Here is a 17,577-nt window from a genome sequence, read left to right as displayed (position 1 = left end):
CCCTTACAGTTTTGATGGTAACCTATAACCCAATGCAGCGTGGTCTTCATTGATTCACTGACAGACAGCCTCAGTGGCTCTCCTGCTGCTCGCCACTGAGTGAAAGGAACATGACTGGTCAGGTTCACAGCAGCTGTTCGAGACTCCTGTGGGTGGAACTAACAAAAAGCATAACCATTTCATGCTTCTGCTTGGCTAAGCTACAGGCAGCAACAGAGGCAGGGACTGGAGTTACACCTGAGGCAAGTTGAAAGGGGAAAAAAACGATTATATGATGAGAGCAGGGGGCGAGAGTAGTATAGACCCAACTCAGCAGTGAGGAGGTTCTAAGGACAGGACAACAGAAGAAGAGGCACAGAGAACTGCATCTCTCTCCTTGCAGATAGGAGCTCTGAATTTAGCAGACATCTACTAGGTAGAGGCTGAGGGAGCCCTGTAGAAGATTCCAGAACCTGCTAGCAGGAATCCAAGCACCCTCTCCCTGTCTAGCAACTGCAGGGATGAGCTTCTCACCAGGTTGTTATCCCTGGACTTTGTTAGTGGCCTCTCCCATACCCAGCTTTCGGATCAGCCCCTTGCCTATAGGTTTAATCTTTTGGCTAGTAGGTAACCAGTACATTTTCCAGTTCCTGGGGATAATCATACTTATTATGGATGGGAAGTAGTATCTCCATAGTTACATTTGCAACCAACTGCCATTATAAAATCAAGTTTTTGTCCCCTCCCTCCCATCAGAATGGCTTGGGAAATGGGTTTAGCCTGAAAATGGTCAGATTGACTCTGAAAGCAAAGATGAACATTGGTACAAAGTTTGAACGAAATCCAACACAACATTTGAGTTACAGTTCAGTAACAAAGGTCCCCAGTTTGAAATGTTGATTTGTTTCTTTTCTTCCCTCTGATGTGAAAAGAAGCAATTTACAATTTCTTCGAAGCTCCTTGAGAACTCATGCACCAGCAATTTGAGAAGAATATGGATTGTTAGTTACAATTTTTGTTACAGCCATGGGCCAAATTTTGCCCCCATTGATGGCAATGGGACTTTTTTCCTCCACTGAGCAGGACCATGTATTATGTCCAGAATTGTCAACAGTGGGCACTGATTGTGGATGCCTCCACTTTTGGGTATGCAGATTGAAATGCCTTGGACCGACTATAGCAGACCTTTTATGTATCATCTCTTGATCTCAATTAACTGTTATTTCCCTATTAGCCATATCCCGATGTGACGATTTGGGGGATTTATCTGTACTACTTGTAAACTCCGGTATATGCTGGGTCATTGTTATGGAATTGTTGTACCATGGAATAACTATTTGCAGATGCGGAATCCACCATTTGCTGACAAGGACTGTATCACTACAATGGTGAATTGTTAGAGGTTAATGGCCACCTATTCAGGTGGGTTAACTCAAGCTTTCCTCTTCCTTGTCTGCAGGGAACTGGCATTGGGTGAGTGGAAAACACCAGCAGCAGAACAAAGGAACCACATGTTGGTAGGGAGATACATAAACTCAAGAGACTCACTGAGATAGGAATAGGAAGCTTTGGGCAGAAGAGGGAAGAGATGGGCAGGCTTTTGTAGAGGGGGTGGGGTAGGATGACCTGATCTACACTGCTGACCAGCAAAGGTCCGAGACACAAAGCTTGGGTAGAGAAAGCTCCGTGTTTTTGAAGAGAAGTTATACAGCTGCAGGTGAAGGATCCTGGGCATCCCAAGGACTTTGACCAAGCCCAAAGAACTCTCCAGAGTGGCAAGGAACTGAGACAGGGAATTGCATACAGGAGCATGTATTATTTGTCTAGATATGTGTATCCTCCATGTTGTTAAGTAAAGAGCCATGGTGTTTTAGAATCCTGTGCAAAGTCTGTCTGTGCGCCCCTGAAGAAGTAAACTGTACAACCAGAGCACCCACATATCTGAAGTTCTGGGAGAGGTGTATTTAAGCTACAAGAGAGTCTGAGGGGTCAACACTGGTCCCAAGGGTTAGGCAGTTGGACCGCAGGGTCTCAGCTCTCAGAAGGGGGTGCTAGGCAGAGGATCTGCACCCTAAGAGTGTGCCTAGAGATTCCAAGTCTTGGACAATGCCTGGACTCTGTTCAGACTATGGAGGCTTAAAGCAGATGGGTTCCAGTGAGGTGCATCACCTCACAGCTGTCTGGTGAGTGTCCAAGAGGGAAGTTCAACTAGATATGTGACACTTTAAAAATATCAAAATCAATATTGCAAAGATAGGAAATAAAATTCTAAACAATCCATAGGTCAAAGTTAAGATTGTGATAAATGTATATTGTCGTTAAGAATAACATGTTTATTACGTGGGCAATGGAAGATTTATGAGGCCCTTAGCTATGCTTTTAGGTGCTTTGGTTTTGTAAGTGGTGTGGCAGGTATGCACTACACTTTGTTGACAGTTAGCAACATTAGCTCATTTAAAACCCATTTTTATTGTTTTAGACTAATAATTTATTTAGAGATGCTCCAAGACTCCATTAATTGCTGTTTGCAATTCAATTTGAGATCTTCAGATGGAAGTTATGGTAAGCTCTAGGGCTGAGCTTCCCAAGACAGAGTGTGGGTGAGGTGCTGTGAAGCTCTTGTGTTATGCACAGCCAAATGGAACCCGGTCAAAGAATAAAGCAGATCTTTTGCAAGCACCTGAAGCACTGAACATAACAGTCCTTGTATACTTCTGGTACCCTAAGAAATAACCTGTGTAGAAGAATGGAGCACTGAAAAGCCCCATCAGAGTGAAACTCCTTCAAAATGTGGAAAACAACTGGAAAAGGTTTACACAATGCTTCACTCTGAATCTGCACAGGAATGGATGCTAGCAAAAGAAAAAAGTCAGAAGGTAGCTATTGTCAGAAATGAGGGTGTCCCTGAAGCACTTAATGTGTTTAACAGTTTTCAGTTAACTCAGGCAGAGGAGGTTAATTATGAAATTGTATTACAGAAATGTGAGGAGTACTGCACTCCACTGAAAAATGAGTCACATGAGAGAGAGGTTTTTATGCAGTGTTGTTGTAGCTTTGTTTGTTGGTCCCAGGATATGAGAGAGACAAGGTGGGTGAGGTAATATCTTTTATTGGACCAACTTCTGTTGGTGAGAGAGACAAACCTTCAAGAAGAAGAGCTCTGTGTAAGCTTGAAAGCTTGTCTCTCTCATCAACAGAAGTTGGTCCAATAAAAGATATTACTTCTCCCACCTTGTCTCTCAACAGATGTTTTTAAACAATATAGTGTAGAACAAAGGTGAAACCATAGAAGGCTTTGTAAATGATCTAAGGCTGAAGAGCCAATCTTTCAATTTCTTGAGGGGTGGAGGGTGGTAATTAAAAAAAACAGATTGTGATTGGGATCTAGAACAAAAAAAACCTCAGAGATAGACTATTGGGAAATCCAGAATTAACCCTTGACAAAACAATTATAATTGACCAAGCAACAGAAGTCACCCAAACTGGAATGAAGCTTGTAGAGCATGGTCGGTGCTTTGACACTACAGATATGATAGAGAATCCAAAATACCGCAAGAAAAGTGACCTGAGGCAGAAAGGCACATGGAGCACAAGTCAGAATCAAGCAAAAATAGCACATGGAGCTGCACGTTCTGTGACATTTACCACAAGTCAGGACAATGCCTGACATATAGGAAAAGATGCAAGAAATGCAATGCATTACATCACGTTGCAAGAACCAGCAGTGTGTGCACCCGCTAGCTCAGGTGAATTCATCATTGGAGTGATGGATAACACTAGCAGCAGATGAATCGACTGCCAGCCTATAAGCAAACGGGATGTATATTAATATTAAGTTGGACACTGGTGCACAAGCCAATGCATTGCCAGAAACAGTGATATTAACACTATACAAAAGCCACTGGTATTGAAGAGTAAATGGGTAAAACTCAGGGATTATAGTGGTGAGTTTATCTCCACTAAAAGCATGTGAACTAGATATATGGGTAAATAAATTAGAAAAGTTACAATTTGTAATAATACCAGGGAAAAGAGCCCCTGTTACTGAGTTAAAAGCATGTCAAATGCTTGGTCTCTTCAAGAGGGAGAACTCTGAGAGATAGAGAAACAAAACAATTGAGGAAGAGTTTGAGGAGGCCTTACAGAGGACAGAGAAGCTCTCAGCAGAGTACAGAATAAACCTGAAAAAGCCCAACTATCCAACAATTCACATCCCTAGGAAAGTTTCCCTTGCCTTAGGGAAGAGGTTAAAATAGGAGCTGGATTGGTTTGTTGCTCTGGGAATCATAGAAGTAGTAGAGGAACCAACAGGAGTACACTCATTGGTCACTATAGAAAAAAAAAAAACAAAAAACCTTCACTTATGTACAAACCCAAAAGAATTAAATAATTACATGAAAAGGGAATTTCCCCCACTACCTACAAGGGGAGAATTTTTGGAGGAGACGGCTGGTGCCAAATATTTTTCTATGCTTGACATATCTGCAGGACGCTTAGAAAAACAGCACGTTTGTGCACCATCAGCACCTGGTTGGGGAGACATTGTTTCTACAGACTGCCATTTGGGTTGTGTTCAGCATCCAAAGTGTTTCACTGGAAAATATAGCACAATTTTGATAGTCTAGAGGATTACATAGATAATATTTTGATCTGGGGAAAAACAGTAGAAGAACATGACCATAGGCCCCTAGCAGCTTTGGAAAGAACCAGAGCAACTGGCCTAAAGCTAAAACAAACAAAAAAACTGGTTACCTACCTTTTGTGACTGTTGTTCTTTGAGATGTGTTGCTCACGCCCATTCCATTGTAGGTGTGCGTGCCCCCACATGCACGGTCGTCAGAGACTTTTGCCTTAGGGAGTGCTGTACTCATGGCGCGGTATATCCGGTGCTGCCATCCCTGCGCCTTCTCAATTCCTTCTTGCCAACAACTCTGACAGAGGGGCACGAGGAGAGGTAATGGAATGGACATGAGCAACACATCTCGAAGAACAACTGTTACGAAAGGTAGGAAACCGTTTTTTCTTCTTCCAGTGCTTGTTCATTCAAGTCCATTCTAGGTAACTCACAAGCAGAATCCTTGGAGGTGGGCTCGGAGTTCACAGTTTTGCAGACTGGAGCACTGCTCTGCCGAAGCCAGTGTTATCTCAAACCTGCTGGGTCAGCACATAATGTGAAGTGAATGTGTGGACAGACGACCAGGTTGCAGCTCGACAAATTTCTCAGATCAGCACCTGACCGTGGAAGTCTGCCAAGGAAGTTTGCGCCCTAGTTGAGTGAGCAGTCACGACTGCTGGTGAGGGCACCTTCGCCAGCTTGCAGCAGTAGTGGATGGAGGCTGTGATCCAGGACAAGAGTCTCTGGGCTGACACCACGCAACCTTTCATCCTGTCAGCAACAGCCACGAACAACTGTGTTGACTGATGGAACAGCTTTGTTCTTTCAATCTAGAAGGCCAGTGCCTGCCTGACGTTCAGGCCGTGCAGCCTGCACTCCTCATCTGTCGCATGAGGTTTTGGACATAGGACCGGTAAGTAGATATCTTGGCTCATGTGGAATTGGGAAACGACCTTGGGCAGAAAGGCTGGGTGAGGACACAACTGGACCTTGTCCTTATAGAAGACTAAAAAGGGGCTCCGAAGCGAGCACCTTGATCTCAGACACCCAACAGGCCGAAGTTATAGCGACCAAGATGGTGATCTTCTCTCCAGGAGAGAAGCAAAAGGGAGCAGGAAGCCAAGGGCTCGAAGGGAGGGCCCAGGAGCTTTGACAGCATGAGACCGAGGTCCCAAGGTGGGACCGGGTCCCTGACATGCGGGTAAAGGTGCTCCAGCCCTTTCAGGAACCATGTCATCATAGGATGGGCGAAGACCGACCTGCCTTGAAACAGAGGGTGGAATGCGGAAATGGCTGCCAGGTGAACCTTGACCAAAGACAATGACAAGCCCTGGAGCTTGAGGTGGAGCAGATAGTCCAGGACGTCCTGCCGCAATGTTATGCTCATACAAAGCACACGGGATCTTTATAGAGGAAGGTAAATACACAGCATTTATTGAGAATACCACAGTTAGCATATGCTTTTTAGAGACACACACGCACACATACACACATAGTCCTGCATTGATGTTTATAGTTACCAGTCCAGAGTCTGGATCAATCTAGTGGCCAGCCAGATTGGTTGCAGAGGGGAGTGGGGCTCTGTCGGTCGCGATCCGATGCTCCTGGAGTGTGGCAAGACGAACCTGAAGTCCCATGGCCAAGCACCCTGTTCTTATAGGTTTTTTTCCTCTGTTGAAGCCTATGGATTTTGCTGTGTCAGTTTGTGACCAGTTACTTCTTAATTGGTGTAAACATTCCAATACACCTCAAGAGGATCATCCTGTCCTTTGTTCCAATTTAATCAATTGTCCTTAGGTGTGCCAGCCTTCACCTCAGGGTCGTCAATCTGCCCTTCATTATGGATGCGCGTTGATGATTCTTTGATGTCCTTTAAGTCTCTTCACTCATTCTTCCTTGACTCTGGCTATAACAATGGCCTTCGCACCTTATCTTTTCCTGATGCATACATTCCTTATTCACACAGATTGAGAATACAAACAGTAGTATTTTATATGGAGCAAAAAGGCATTGCAAATTAAACCTTGCTAAGTTTTACAATCAATAACCAAGACAATTTACATTGAGACCCAGGCCTTCAATGTTCCTCTAATCTACTTAACATAGACACAATAGAGAATCCTGTTTCTTACTTACTAAACCTTAAAACAAAGAAATGTATATTTAACTAGAGGCCTACTTTGTAATACATATAGGAAACCATAGTAGACATTATAACTTATTCTAAAACAAAAGGGTGACCATAATCAGTCGTAAGGATTGTTCTGGTCTGTCATTCCTTTCTGCTATTCAAAAAGGGTGGCTGACAGGATGAAATCAAATCATACATTAATTCTCATAGTACATTATAAAATCCAGCTCCTACAGCGAGGCCTCCTCTGCATGAATGAGCTGATCCGAGGCCCACCATGTGAAGCATTTCACTTCACCACATAGGTAGCCCTGGTGGAGGGTTTCCTGATGCCCAACAGAACCTGCTGGATACCAGGAGCATTGCTGCTCCTCCCCATTCAGCCACGCAGCAGCCAGGCTGTCAAGTGCAGCGCCGTGAGGTTCAGGTGCAGCAGGCTGCCGTGGTTCTGGGACAGCAGACCTGGTCGAAGAGGCAGCTGCAGTGGGCTGGCTGCGGACAGGCTCAGCAGCATGCTGAACCAGAGTTGCCAAGGCCACGCTGGGGCAACAAGGATGATCGTCGCGTTGTCTTGCTTCACCTTGAACAGGACCCTGTGGATTAATGGCACCGGCGGAAAGGCGTACATCAACGCTCCCGACCACGGAATCAAGAAGGCGTCTGACAAGCAGCCCTGGTCCCTGCCCAGTGGAGAGCAGAACATGTGGTACTTCCTGTTCTGCCAAGACGCAAACAGGTTCACCTGGGGAGTCCTCCACCGGCGGAAGATTAGGCTGGCCACTTCTGGATGGAGCGACCACATGTGGCGAGACAAGAAGGACCTGCTGAGGTGATCTGCCAGGACGTTCCTAGTTCCGGGCAGATGAGCCGCTACCAGGAAGATGATGTGTTGTACAAAGAAGTCCCAGAGGCTGAGAGCTTCCTGACAAAGGGCCGAGGACATGGCACCGCCCTGCCTGTTGATGTAATATATTGTGGCTGTATTGTCAGTCAGGACCTGCATGACCTTGTCTTTCAGATGGGGTAAGAAAGCCTGGCAAGCCAGGCAAACCGCTCTGAGTTCCCTGACTTGATGTGCAGGGCTAGGTCGTGTTGCAGACAATGCCTCTGGGTGTTGAGCTCACCCAGGTGGGCCCCCCACCCTAGATCTGATGCATCTAGGTGATGCCTGTAACTGGGCCACATGGCTGCATGTACGTATGGTCAGCCATGCCCGGCTCCATATAAGGCCCCTGCAAACATGGCTGGCTTTGGTTTACATTCCCAGCAGGCACCCCCTGGACCGAATGGTTATGGTGCCGAGCCATGTCCTACAGTCTTTGGACTGGTGGCGGAACCCCGAGTTGATGCTGCAAGGGGTTCCCTTTGTGACCCCTTCCCCATCAGATCTAGTCACAGGCACATATGGGCCGTGATGGGCCCTTGTGTGGGAGATTAAGTCTGCCATGGCCTGAAACTGTGCCTCTGGACGGAAGGCCTTAGCTTGCGTGGAGTCAAGGACTGCCCCTATAAACTCTATGCGTTGCACTGGTGTTAATGGACTTCTCCAAGTTTATCAACAGGCTCAGGCTGAGACAGGTGGAGCGAACCAGATTGAAGCTTCTTTGCACCCACTCCGGAGACCTGACTTTGATGAGCCAGTCGTCGAGATACGGGACCAGGTGGCCCCCATGCCACCTGAGGTAAGCCGCTACTGGCACCATGCACTTGGGAACACCCTTGGGGCTGATGATAGGCCAAAAGGGAGCACCGTGAACTGGAAATTCCTCCGTTTTATAGTGGGAGGACGGCAATGCCTGTGTCCAGGGAATATGGAAACATGGAAATATGCATCCTTCCAGTCGAAAGTGGCGTACCAGTCTCCTGGATCCAGGGAAGGAATGATGGAGGCCAGGGAAACCATGAGGAGCCTAAACTTCGTGAGAGACTTGTTGAGATGACGCAAGTCCAGAATGGGTCCGAGGCCCCCTTTTGCCTTCAGGATTAGGAAATAACAGAAGTAGAAACCTCTTCCTTGCATGTCCCTAGGAACCTCCTCCACCGCCCCCAGGCACAGGAGCTTTTCGACCTCCTGAATGAGGATTTGCTCATGAGAGGGGTCCCTGAAGAGGGACGGGGAAGGGGTTGGGTGGGAGGGAGGGGCAGCCATGAACTGTAGGGTAAAGCCCCGGGATACTATATCCAGGACCCAGCTGTCTGAAGTTACCCTTGACCAGGCCGAGTGGAAAGATTGAAGGTGATCCAAAAAGGGGCGGGAAGGATCCGGGGAACTGACTGGGGCGTCGCTCCTGGGAGGAGCCTCAAAACGCAAGCTTCTGGCCCCCCAGGGTGTCTAGAGGGCCCAGGCTGTGCAGGTGAGCGGGAAGAATAGGGGTGACGCTGACTGAAGCTACTGTCACTTCTTACAGAATGTTGGTGGGGCTGCCAAAGTCTTGGTGGTACGGGCGCCCAGAAGGGCTTCCGAGCAGGCTGCGGCATATGTATGCCCAGTGAATGAAGGGTGGCCTTCGTGTCCTTCACCCCATGCAGCCTGGTGTCTCTCTGTTCAGAGAAGAGACAAACCCCCAGGTCTTGGATTGAAGTCCGCATCTCCTGCGAGAGGCCCGCCATTTGGATTGATGAGGCGAGAACAACCGCTAATCCCTCGTGAAGCAAGGGAGAGAGGCGCTCCGACTAACCACCATGGGCGGTAAGAAGGAACTGAGAGGGTGCAGGGACGGCGGCGCCTGATATACCGCGCCATGAGCGTGGCACTCCAGGGGGTGCCATGGCCTTCCCTACGGATACCGCTAAGGCAAAAGTCTTTGACTACCGCACAGGTGGGCACGTGCACACCTACAATGGAATTGATATAAGCAAGCACTCAAGAAAGAAATATAAATGTCATGTAACATATATAACATACCTGGGAGAGAAGTTAACACAGCAAGGTGTAAAGGTAGAGGCCATCACCTACACGCCTGCCCCAGCAGAAAAGGAAGGCTACAAAGATTCCTTGGAATGGTGAACTATGTAGAGAAATATTTGCCTAATCTAGTTGTGCAAGACAGCAACCTAGGAGAGGAACTGTCCAACGGACATGAGATGCAACTTTTAATAAAGAATTTGAGAAACTGAAGGCATTAATTAAAGAAGCCCCAGTCCTGAGGTACTAGGAGAGTAAGCGTAAAAGTAAGCTGTCCACAGACACCTCCAAGGAGGGTATTGGTGTGGTTATCTTACAACAGTAAGATCAAAACTGAAGACAAGTGGCATAAGCATCACGGGTATCCTAACTATAAAGGGAAGGGTAACAGCTCTCCTGTGTACAGTACTATAAAATCCCTCCTGGCCAGAGCCTCCAAAATCCTTTTCCCTGTAAAGGGTTAAGAAGCTCAGGTAACCTGGCTGACACCTGACCCAAAGGACCAATAAGGGGACAAGATACTTTCAAATCTTGGGGGGGGGTGGGGGGGAAGGTTTTTGTTTGTGCTCTTTGTTTGGGAGTTCGTTCGCTCTTGGGACTGAGAGGGACCAGACATCAATCCAGATTCTCCAAATCTTTCTGAACAAGTCTCTCATATTTCAAACTTGTAAGTAAACAGCTAGGCAAGGTGTGTTAGTTTTCCTTTGTTTTCTCAACTTGTAAATGTACCTTTTACTAGAGTGTTTATCTTTGTTTGCTGTACTTTGAACCTGAGGCTAGAGGGAGGTCCTCTGAGCTCTTTAAGTTTGATTACCCTGTAAAGTTATTTTCCATACTGATTTTACAGAGATGATTTTTACCTTTTTCTTTAATTAAAAGCCTTCTTTTTAAGAACCTGATTGATTTTTCCTTGTTTTTAGATCCAAGGGGGTTGGATCTGTATTCACCAGGAGTTGGTGAAAGGAAGGAGGGGGGATGGTTAATTTCTCCTTGTTTTAAGATCCAAGGGGTTTGGATCTGTATTCACCAGGGAATTGGTGAAGAGTTTCTCAAGGCTTCCCAGGGAAGGGAATCCACTTGGGAATGGTGGCAGTGGACCAGATCTAAGCTGGTAGTTAAGCTTAGAAGTTTTCATGCAGGCCCCCACATTTGTACCCTAAAGTTCAGAGTGGGGAAACAGCCTTGACAACGGGCACTACCAAAAACAGTGGGTCAAGATGCCCAAATAGAGAAGGAGGCTTAGGCCTTAATCCATGGCTGTAAAAAGTTTCGTGGTTTTATTTATAGGAGACTGATGTTAGCTAAAACTGACCATAAATCACTTATTGCCATTGCCAAGAGGGGCCTGGCAAACACCTCCCACAACACACTCAGAGAATAGAGATTGTTTTTTCAGCTATAAAGGTAGTATTTGCAAATTGAATGGGAGAGATTTGCTGGTTGCAGACACACTCCCTACAGCATTTGACAGAAGTTCAGTGGAGCTAAGTAGGCATAGACTTGTTTATGTCGGCTGCAGAAAAGCTATGTACTTGTCCTAGACTATTATTCTCACTTCCCTGAGATGGCTTTACTAGAAAATACTACAGCTAAATGGGTGATTAGATTTGACATGCACATTTATGCTAGACATGGTACACCTGATAAAGGGCCACAGTTTAGTGGGCATGAGTTTAAGCAGTGAAGTACAGATTTAGACATGTAACTATTAGTTCCCATTAACCCCCATCTAATGAGTTGGTGAAAAATGGTGTCACAATAATGAAGTGCTTACTGAAAAACGATGAAGAGTCAGACTTTGATCCAAATTAAGCATTGTTAAATTACAGAATGGCACCAACTCTACAGCTAAAACAAGAATGTCTGCACTGTTAGAAACTGATGTCCGAGTCACTGGGGACTTGCAGATTTATAAAGAGACAAATAAGGCAAAACAAAAAAACCCAATATGATTTTGGGTACCCGGAGCTGCCACTTCATGAAAATGATGCTGTAAATATCTATGATGGAAACAAGAATCGCAAGCAGCAGTGGTGTCTTGAGATGTAGCCCCCTGGTTGTATGAGGTCATCAGCCCATTCGGACACATCCTACAGAGGAATAAGTGACGCCTTCTTCAAATCCCAGAAGGGAGGGAGATAAGAGGCACAGAGCCTGATATTTGAATCGAGAGGGTCTCAGACAGGCAACAACCACAGCAGGTTGAGACCACGGAGTCCCAGGACCTGGAGCAACCTGCCAACTTCTGACCGCAGTAGTGCTGATGTTATAGGGGAGCCGTGTAGGTTCAAGTGACTGTGCCGAGCACCTCAAAGTCTAACTGAGCATTCTTAGCAGTTTAGTTATTAGGTTGGTTAAAAAGTATTTGTGTGTTGTGTTACTCTTGGTTTTTAAAGTGTTCTAGTTATTAAGTTTTGGTTTGGAAGGGAAAACTGTACCATTGAGGACTGTGCCTTTAAGGGCTTGGTTCAACAGAGTTTGAGCTGGGCACTGGGAAGCTCTTATGGTTATGCACAGGCCGTTGGAACCGGACACAAAATAGAGCAGAACTCTTGCAGGCACCTTAAGGACTGAGTGATCACAGACCACCACACAAGTTATCATAAAAGTGCAATTATTACTGATACTTCCATCAGTTTCCATCCCTTCATTTTTCTATAAGATAACGTCATTTATGATTTGTTCAACAAACAGTAGGAAAAAACCCAGACTGTCAAAATGGCATTTTACCTCCACCTTGTAAATGTTAGATGGATGATCCCTCTTCCCACATTTGAAGGTGACTGTTTTACAGCAGCTATCTGGTACCACTCGGCCACTGGACTCTACAGACAGGATATAGACACTGTGCTGCCAATCAGCGGAGCTATTGCTGCCACAGCATTTGAACTGCAATGGAAAGGAAATGCTGACATTCAGTGGAGGGCATGACATTATCCTCATGAGAAGAAAACAAAGTAACGTTGAGCCACTTATCAAGGAAAACATACATCCCTTTCAGTTTGTAGATACGTCAAGGGGATGGATGTGTTAGCAACTCCGTTTCGTCTCCGGCCATGTCAGCTATCACCCTCTGGGGGCACACACTCAATCATGGGGTCCGATTCTGATCTCACACTGGTTTTACAATAGTTAAACTCCAATGGCTCCAACAGTTACTCCTGATTTATACCAGTGTAAATGAGATCAGAATCAGGCCCAGTGGCCGTAACTGTTGCAAAAGCCAATGCAGTCAAATTTACAGAAGTAATCGCTGATTTGGAGTCGCCTCTGTTTTTGCATCTCGACTTTGAGAACAGTAAGGGTAGCTATCTGAAGACTCAGACTTTCAGATAAGCTTCTTTCAGAGGTTTCCCTGAACTTCTTTGGTCTGGAAATTAGGCAAGCTCAGGTCATCGCATGAGATTTCCAGCAACTAGTAATATTAAATGAAACATGAGCTGGGACAAACAGCTAGGCAGCAGCAGTGTGAGCAACAGAAGGTTTCCTTACGTCTTGCTGCAGGCGATCGATAGAATGGGTGATGTGTGTTTTCCCAGGAACAGCATAATTCTCAGTCAGGGTCTGGGTCAGATGCTGTTTCAGCTCCTCGCTTAGCTGTACACCAATGAGAAAAATCATAATGAATACATTCTAGAAGGAAATGTGCATTTTTGCTTTAGGTTTTAGGACCCTCCAAGGCATGATTCAGATCTTTCTTATTTCAGTGTAAATCAGGAATAAGGTCCCAGTGTCAGTGGAGTTACACTGGTGTAAAACTGGCAAGAAGTTGGAATCAGGCCTGATATATTTATATATTAAAATCCTAAATTGGTGAAATCTTCTTTTAAAATGTGCTTAAAGTGATATACGCCCTAAACAAACAGTACATTCAAAGGCCCAGATGGCCCTACATCCTAAGTGTCCATAGATAGAAAACAAAACAAAAAACAAGAAAGGTCAGACACCAAACCTTCTGTTCCCTGAACTATTGTTCTGTATCTTATCTTGTGTTTGCTTGTTTCGTCAGGTTGCATAAGCTCTTCAGAGGAGAGATCACATAATAATCTAGATTTGCAAAATGCAGTGTTAAATTACAGTGCTATGTAAAATGATAATAATAGAATAAACAGGAAATGAAAAATATAATTGATAGTAAGACCAGATCATTAACTGCAATCTAAATTATTAAAATAAATTAAAGGCATGGGAGATGAGCAACATTATGATCTGGTAATAACTTCATAGAGTATTAATCTGATTGATGGAACTCTGGGTTCGTACTACAGGCCTTTGATTACTGTTTACTTAAAGTCAGTGTGAGCTGGTTCCTTATCTATGATTAGGCTACTGGGATTTAAAATGTGAATAAAATAAAGTGTTCCAGAAAAGACAATGAGCCTGATTCTGATCTCAGTAATGCTGGTTTAAAATAAGAGGTAACTCCTTTGATGTCGTGAAGTTGCACTGGTGTGAGATCAGAATCAGGCCAGAGATTTCCAAAAGAGAAAAAATACATAGCGCATGGAGGGATTCTGCAGGATGGAACAGCAAAAGAACCCAAAAGAATCTTTCAAAGCAGAAAAAGAACAGCTTCACTGTTGTATAACATGTGCAACACTGGCCAAAATATAATATTCCCTTCGTGGTTTATGTGGGAGTATTTCTGGTGAGCGAATGGTGTTTTTTGGAAAGGAATCCACAATTAAAGTCAGCAAGTGCAACATTGTATAATTCTACAAAATTAAACCCAATTCCCATTCATACAAATATGCTTTTTTTACTGATCAAATATACCAGCTAGTGGGAGGGAGAACAGCAGATCAGGGCTTGGGAACTGGTCCCACACAATACGGGCCCCAGTCTAACGTTGCCTCTGTTCTAAACCAGGGTAAGGTTGTTGGCTTCAGAGATATTTCAGGATAAATGAATTAGAATCTTTAACTTTCTGAGGGCTTGTCTACACTTATAGCGCTGCAGCACTTAGTGAAGATGCTACCTGTGCCGAACAGGAGAGAGCTTCTCTGGTCGCCATAGCACGGTCTACACTGGGGGTTGGGTCGCTGTGGATTTGCAGAAGTGATGAGACCATGGAAATGCCTCCCATGTTTCACCACTACCAGTTCTTGGGGATGTAGGTTTCTCAACTGTCTGCTAGGGGCCATGCAGTTCAGAGAGCTGGAGAAACTACCCCATGGGGAGAGGGACAGAGGAGCTTGAACCCAGCCTTTGATCTAGGTTTGTTTGGTTTCAAATGCAGTTCCCTGGGGCTAGCAGTGGAGATGGGGAGCTCAACTGGATTGCTGAAACTGTGCTAAGGGGCATCCCTCTCCAGTTGGTACGGGGCTTCTAGGGGAGGAGAGAGCTTTCCTTCGTGTTGGAAGAGATGAGAGGTTTTCTCTCCAGCAGTAACATTTTGTGTGTGTTGGTGGGGCTCAGACTGTCATTGTCAGGACACTGGACTAGAGGGACCAATGTTCTGAATCGTCTTATTTTCTAATTTATGCTATGAATGTGTAGGAACAAGAAGTTACAAATTCACCCAGCCTCAAGCACACTCCTTTGCACTGTTACAGTCTGCAGCATTCTCAAGGGGTTCCCCCTTTTGTGCTCAGATGAAGGCTCAAACCCAGCAGAAATGCCCAGAGGAGTCAGGCAGCAGCAACATCTGAAGGGCTGCCACACACCCCTTTGTGCTGAGCTCTGCAACGCCTGTCTGCACAGGGTCACATGGAGGGAAGATGGAATGGCCAATCAAGGTGTACAAGTTGGCTTGCCCCAGAACTTGGGGAAAGGAAGAACCAGGGGTTGTATCTGCTGCTCTTCTCCCATATCCTATGGGAGAGGCAGAGCTAAGCTGGATGGGACTGGGATTTGTGTTCCTCAGCCCAGCAACGTTTTCCTGTGGTTTAGACCCTTATTATGTGGCCTTGCTTTGTGCAACGGTATTTGGCCCTATGGATTTAAGAAAATACTTTGGATAACTTTTACAAAACACCCAATATTTTCAATTAATTTCTATTGAGCTCTTATAAGAAGTTACTTTCTTAACTCAACCTTGCCGACAGATAATTATTGCTGTAAAATTAAAAATATAAATAAAACAAACCTTCCAACTTACCCTTTGATAGTAAACATAGGCAAGAACTCCAGCAACCAGCTCAATAAGGAAGATCAAGAGGAGCATGGAGAAATACTGCAAGGGGGAAAACAAAAAAGAACCCCGGTTGTATCTGATTAGAAAAACAGGACAACAGAGTTTCCAAAAGGAAGTGAAAACTTGTTTCAACAATGTCAGGAACTCTGACACTCTTATGTTTGAGAGATGGTAATTCCCTGAAGTTCTGAAGTAACTTTTCCATGAAGACGCAAGTAGAGAAAGACGGTTCAAGGGTTAGGGGGGTAGCATAGGACTTGGGAGATTTGGGTTCAATTCTGTACTCAGCCACAGACTTCATGTGTGACCTTGGTCTCCCTGTGCCTCAGCTCCTCAGCTGTAAAATGGGGAGAATAGTGCTTCCCTACCTCCTAGGGGTGCTGAGAGCTGCTCAGATACTATGGTAACGGGGGCCACTCAAGCAGGGCCGGCTCCAGGGTTTTGGCCGCCCCAAGCAGCCAAAAAAAAAAAAGCCGCAATCGCGATCTGCGGCGGCAATTCGGTGGGAGGTCCTTTGCTCTGAGTGGGAGTGAGGGACCGTCCGCCAAATTGCCACCGAATAGCTGGACATGCCACCCCTCTCCGGAGCGGCCACCCCAAGCACCTGCTTGACAAGCTGGTGCCTGGAGCCGGCCCTGCACTTAAGTAGCTAACACAGATTGGCAGGAACATGCTGAGCAGGAAATGAAGGAGTTAGGAAACAAAGAGAAGACTACCAAAGGAAGAGCAAGTGGGGATGAAAGGAAAAGATGGGAAGGCCGTGCCAATGGGGAGAACAAGGAGCAGGAGGATGCTAAATGGGTTCCTTTATCAGAGACACCGGTTTTAATAAACATTTGTCTCCCTTGTAAAGAAATCATGGCTGGGTTGGAGCAATTCAGGTGACTAGTGCATCAAGGATAACATCATAGTCTGGACCCTGCTTCAGCAAAGCACAAACATATGCTTACATCCATACTTAGCAAAGCAATTATGCACATACCTAATAGCCAATGTGCTTAAGTGCTTTGCTGAATTGGGGCCTTAAACATTAATGGCTTTTCACACTATGCATGGCCCAAAGCAGATTTTATAAGTTCAAAAGCCTATTTTGCAGCCATTTAGAAACAAAACTATAACAAAACAAAAAACAAACAAACAAACAAAAAAACAACAACAACCTATCAAAGCAAACGTACACTGAGAAATCTGCACATGGAAAACTTCAAGTTCAAGGATTTGGCTGGTTTCATGCTCTCTCTCCTGCACTCTATTCATGGGGGTGGGGGAAGGGGGAGAGGTTTTTTTAACAGTGGCAAAACTGCACTTTGTGTCTCACCCTTTCACAAATTAAAAGCAGCGATTTCCAGAAAGATTCATATTGAGGCATCGGCCAACCGTGTGAAATTTCAGCCCCAAAGTTGAAAAAAAAAATCACTAAAAATGATGAGCATCTACAAATTGGGATTAGAATGTAAACTGGTTTACAACCTTAATTAATGTAGAATGGTCAACATCTGTGCCCACTGTAAAGAACCCAATTCCGGTCATTTATTGACGTTTAATTTCTCAGTTTATTCCATTGCCTCTTTTTTAACCTGTAAATAATAATCCTGAGAGAGGTATTTTCCCATTACCCAGTATAGAATATAGGAATTAGAGGGTCTCAGAACCTGGGCTCCAGCCTGCGCGGGAACACCTACCCTGCTATTTTTAGTTCTGGAGTGAGAGCCCTGCAAGGCCGAGTCCTGTAAGTATCAATGATGTTACTCATAGGCATAAAATTAGGCATGCTGATAAGTGTGTGCAGGATCAGGACCCAAAGTCTCAGC

General features: G+C 45.2%; 1 protein-coding gene across 6 annotated transcripts in view; it reads right to left on the bottom strand.

Annotated features, from left to right (window-relative positions):
* TSPAN11 (tetraspanin 11) overlaps positions 1-17,577 on the bottom strand; it is a 198,278-nt gene that overhangs the window by 74,528 nt on the left and 106,173 nt on the right. For all 6 annotated transcript variants that reach the window (XM_054039563.1, XM_054039584.1, XM_054039555.1 and 3 more), the window contains 3 exons: positions 15,731-15,805; positions 13,123-13,227; positions 12,361-12,519 (listed from right to left, as the gene is read on the bottom strand). In XM_054039563.1, coding sequence (XP_053895538.1) covers positions 12,361-12,519; positions 13,123-13,227; positions 15,731-15,805 — 339 coding nt within the window. The remainder of the gene's footprint in view (positions 1-12,360; positions 12,520-13,122; positions 13,228-15,730; positions 15,806-17,577) is intronic.

Source organism: Malaclemys terrapin, chromosome 1 (assembly GCF_027887155.1).
Source record: "Malaclemys terrapin pileata isolate rMalTer1 chromosome 1, rMalTer1.hap1, whole genome shotgun sequence".
Taxonomy (NCBI): domain Eukaryota; kingdom Metazoa; phylum Chordata; order Testudines; family Emydidae; genus Malaclemys; species Malaclemys terrapin.
The sequence above is the reverse complement of the archived record's forward strand: the minus strand, read 5'-3'. Positions and strand labels throughout refer to the sequence as shown.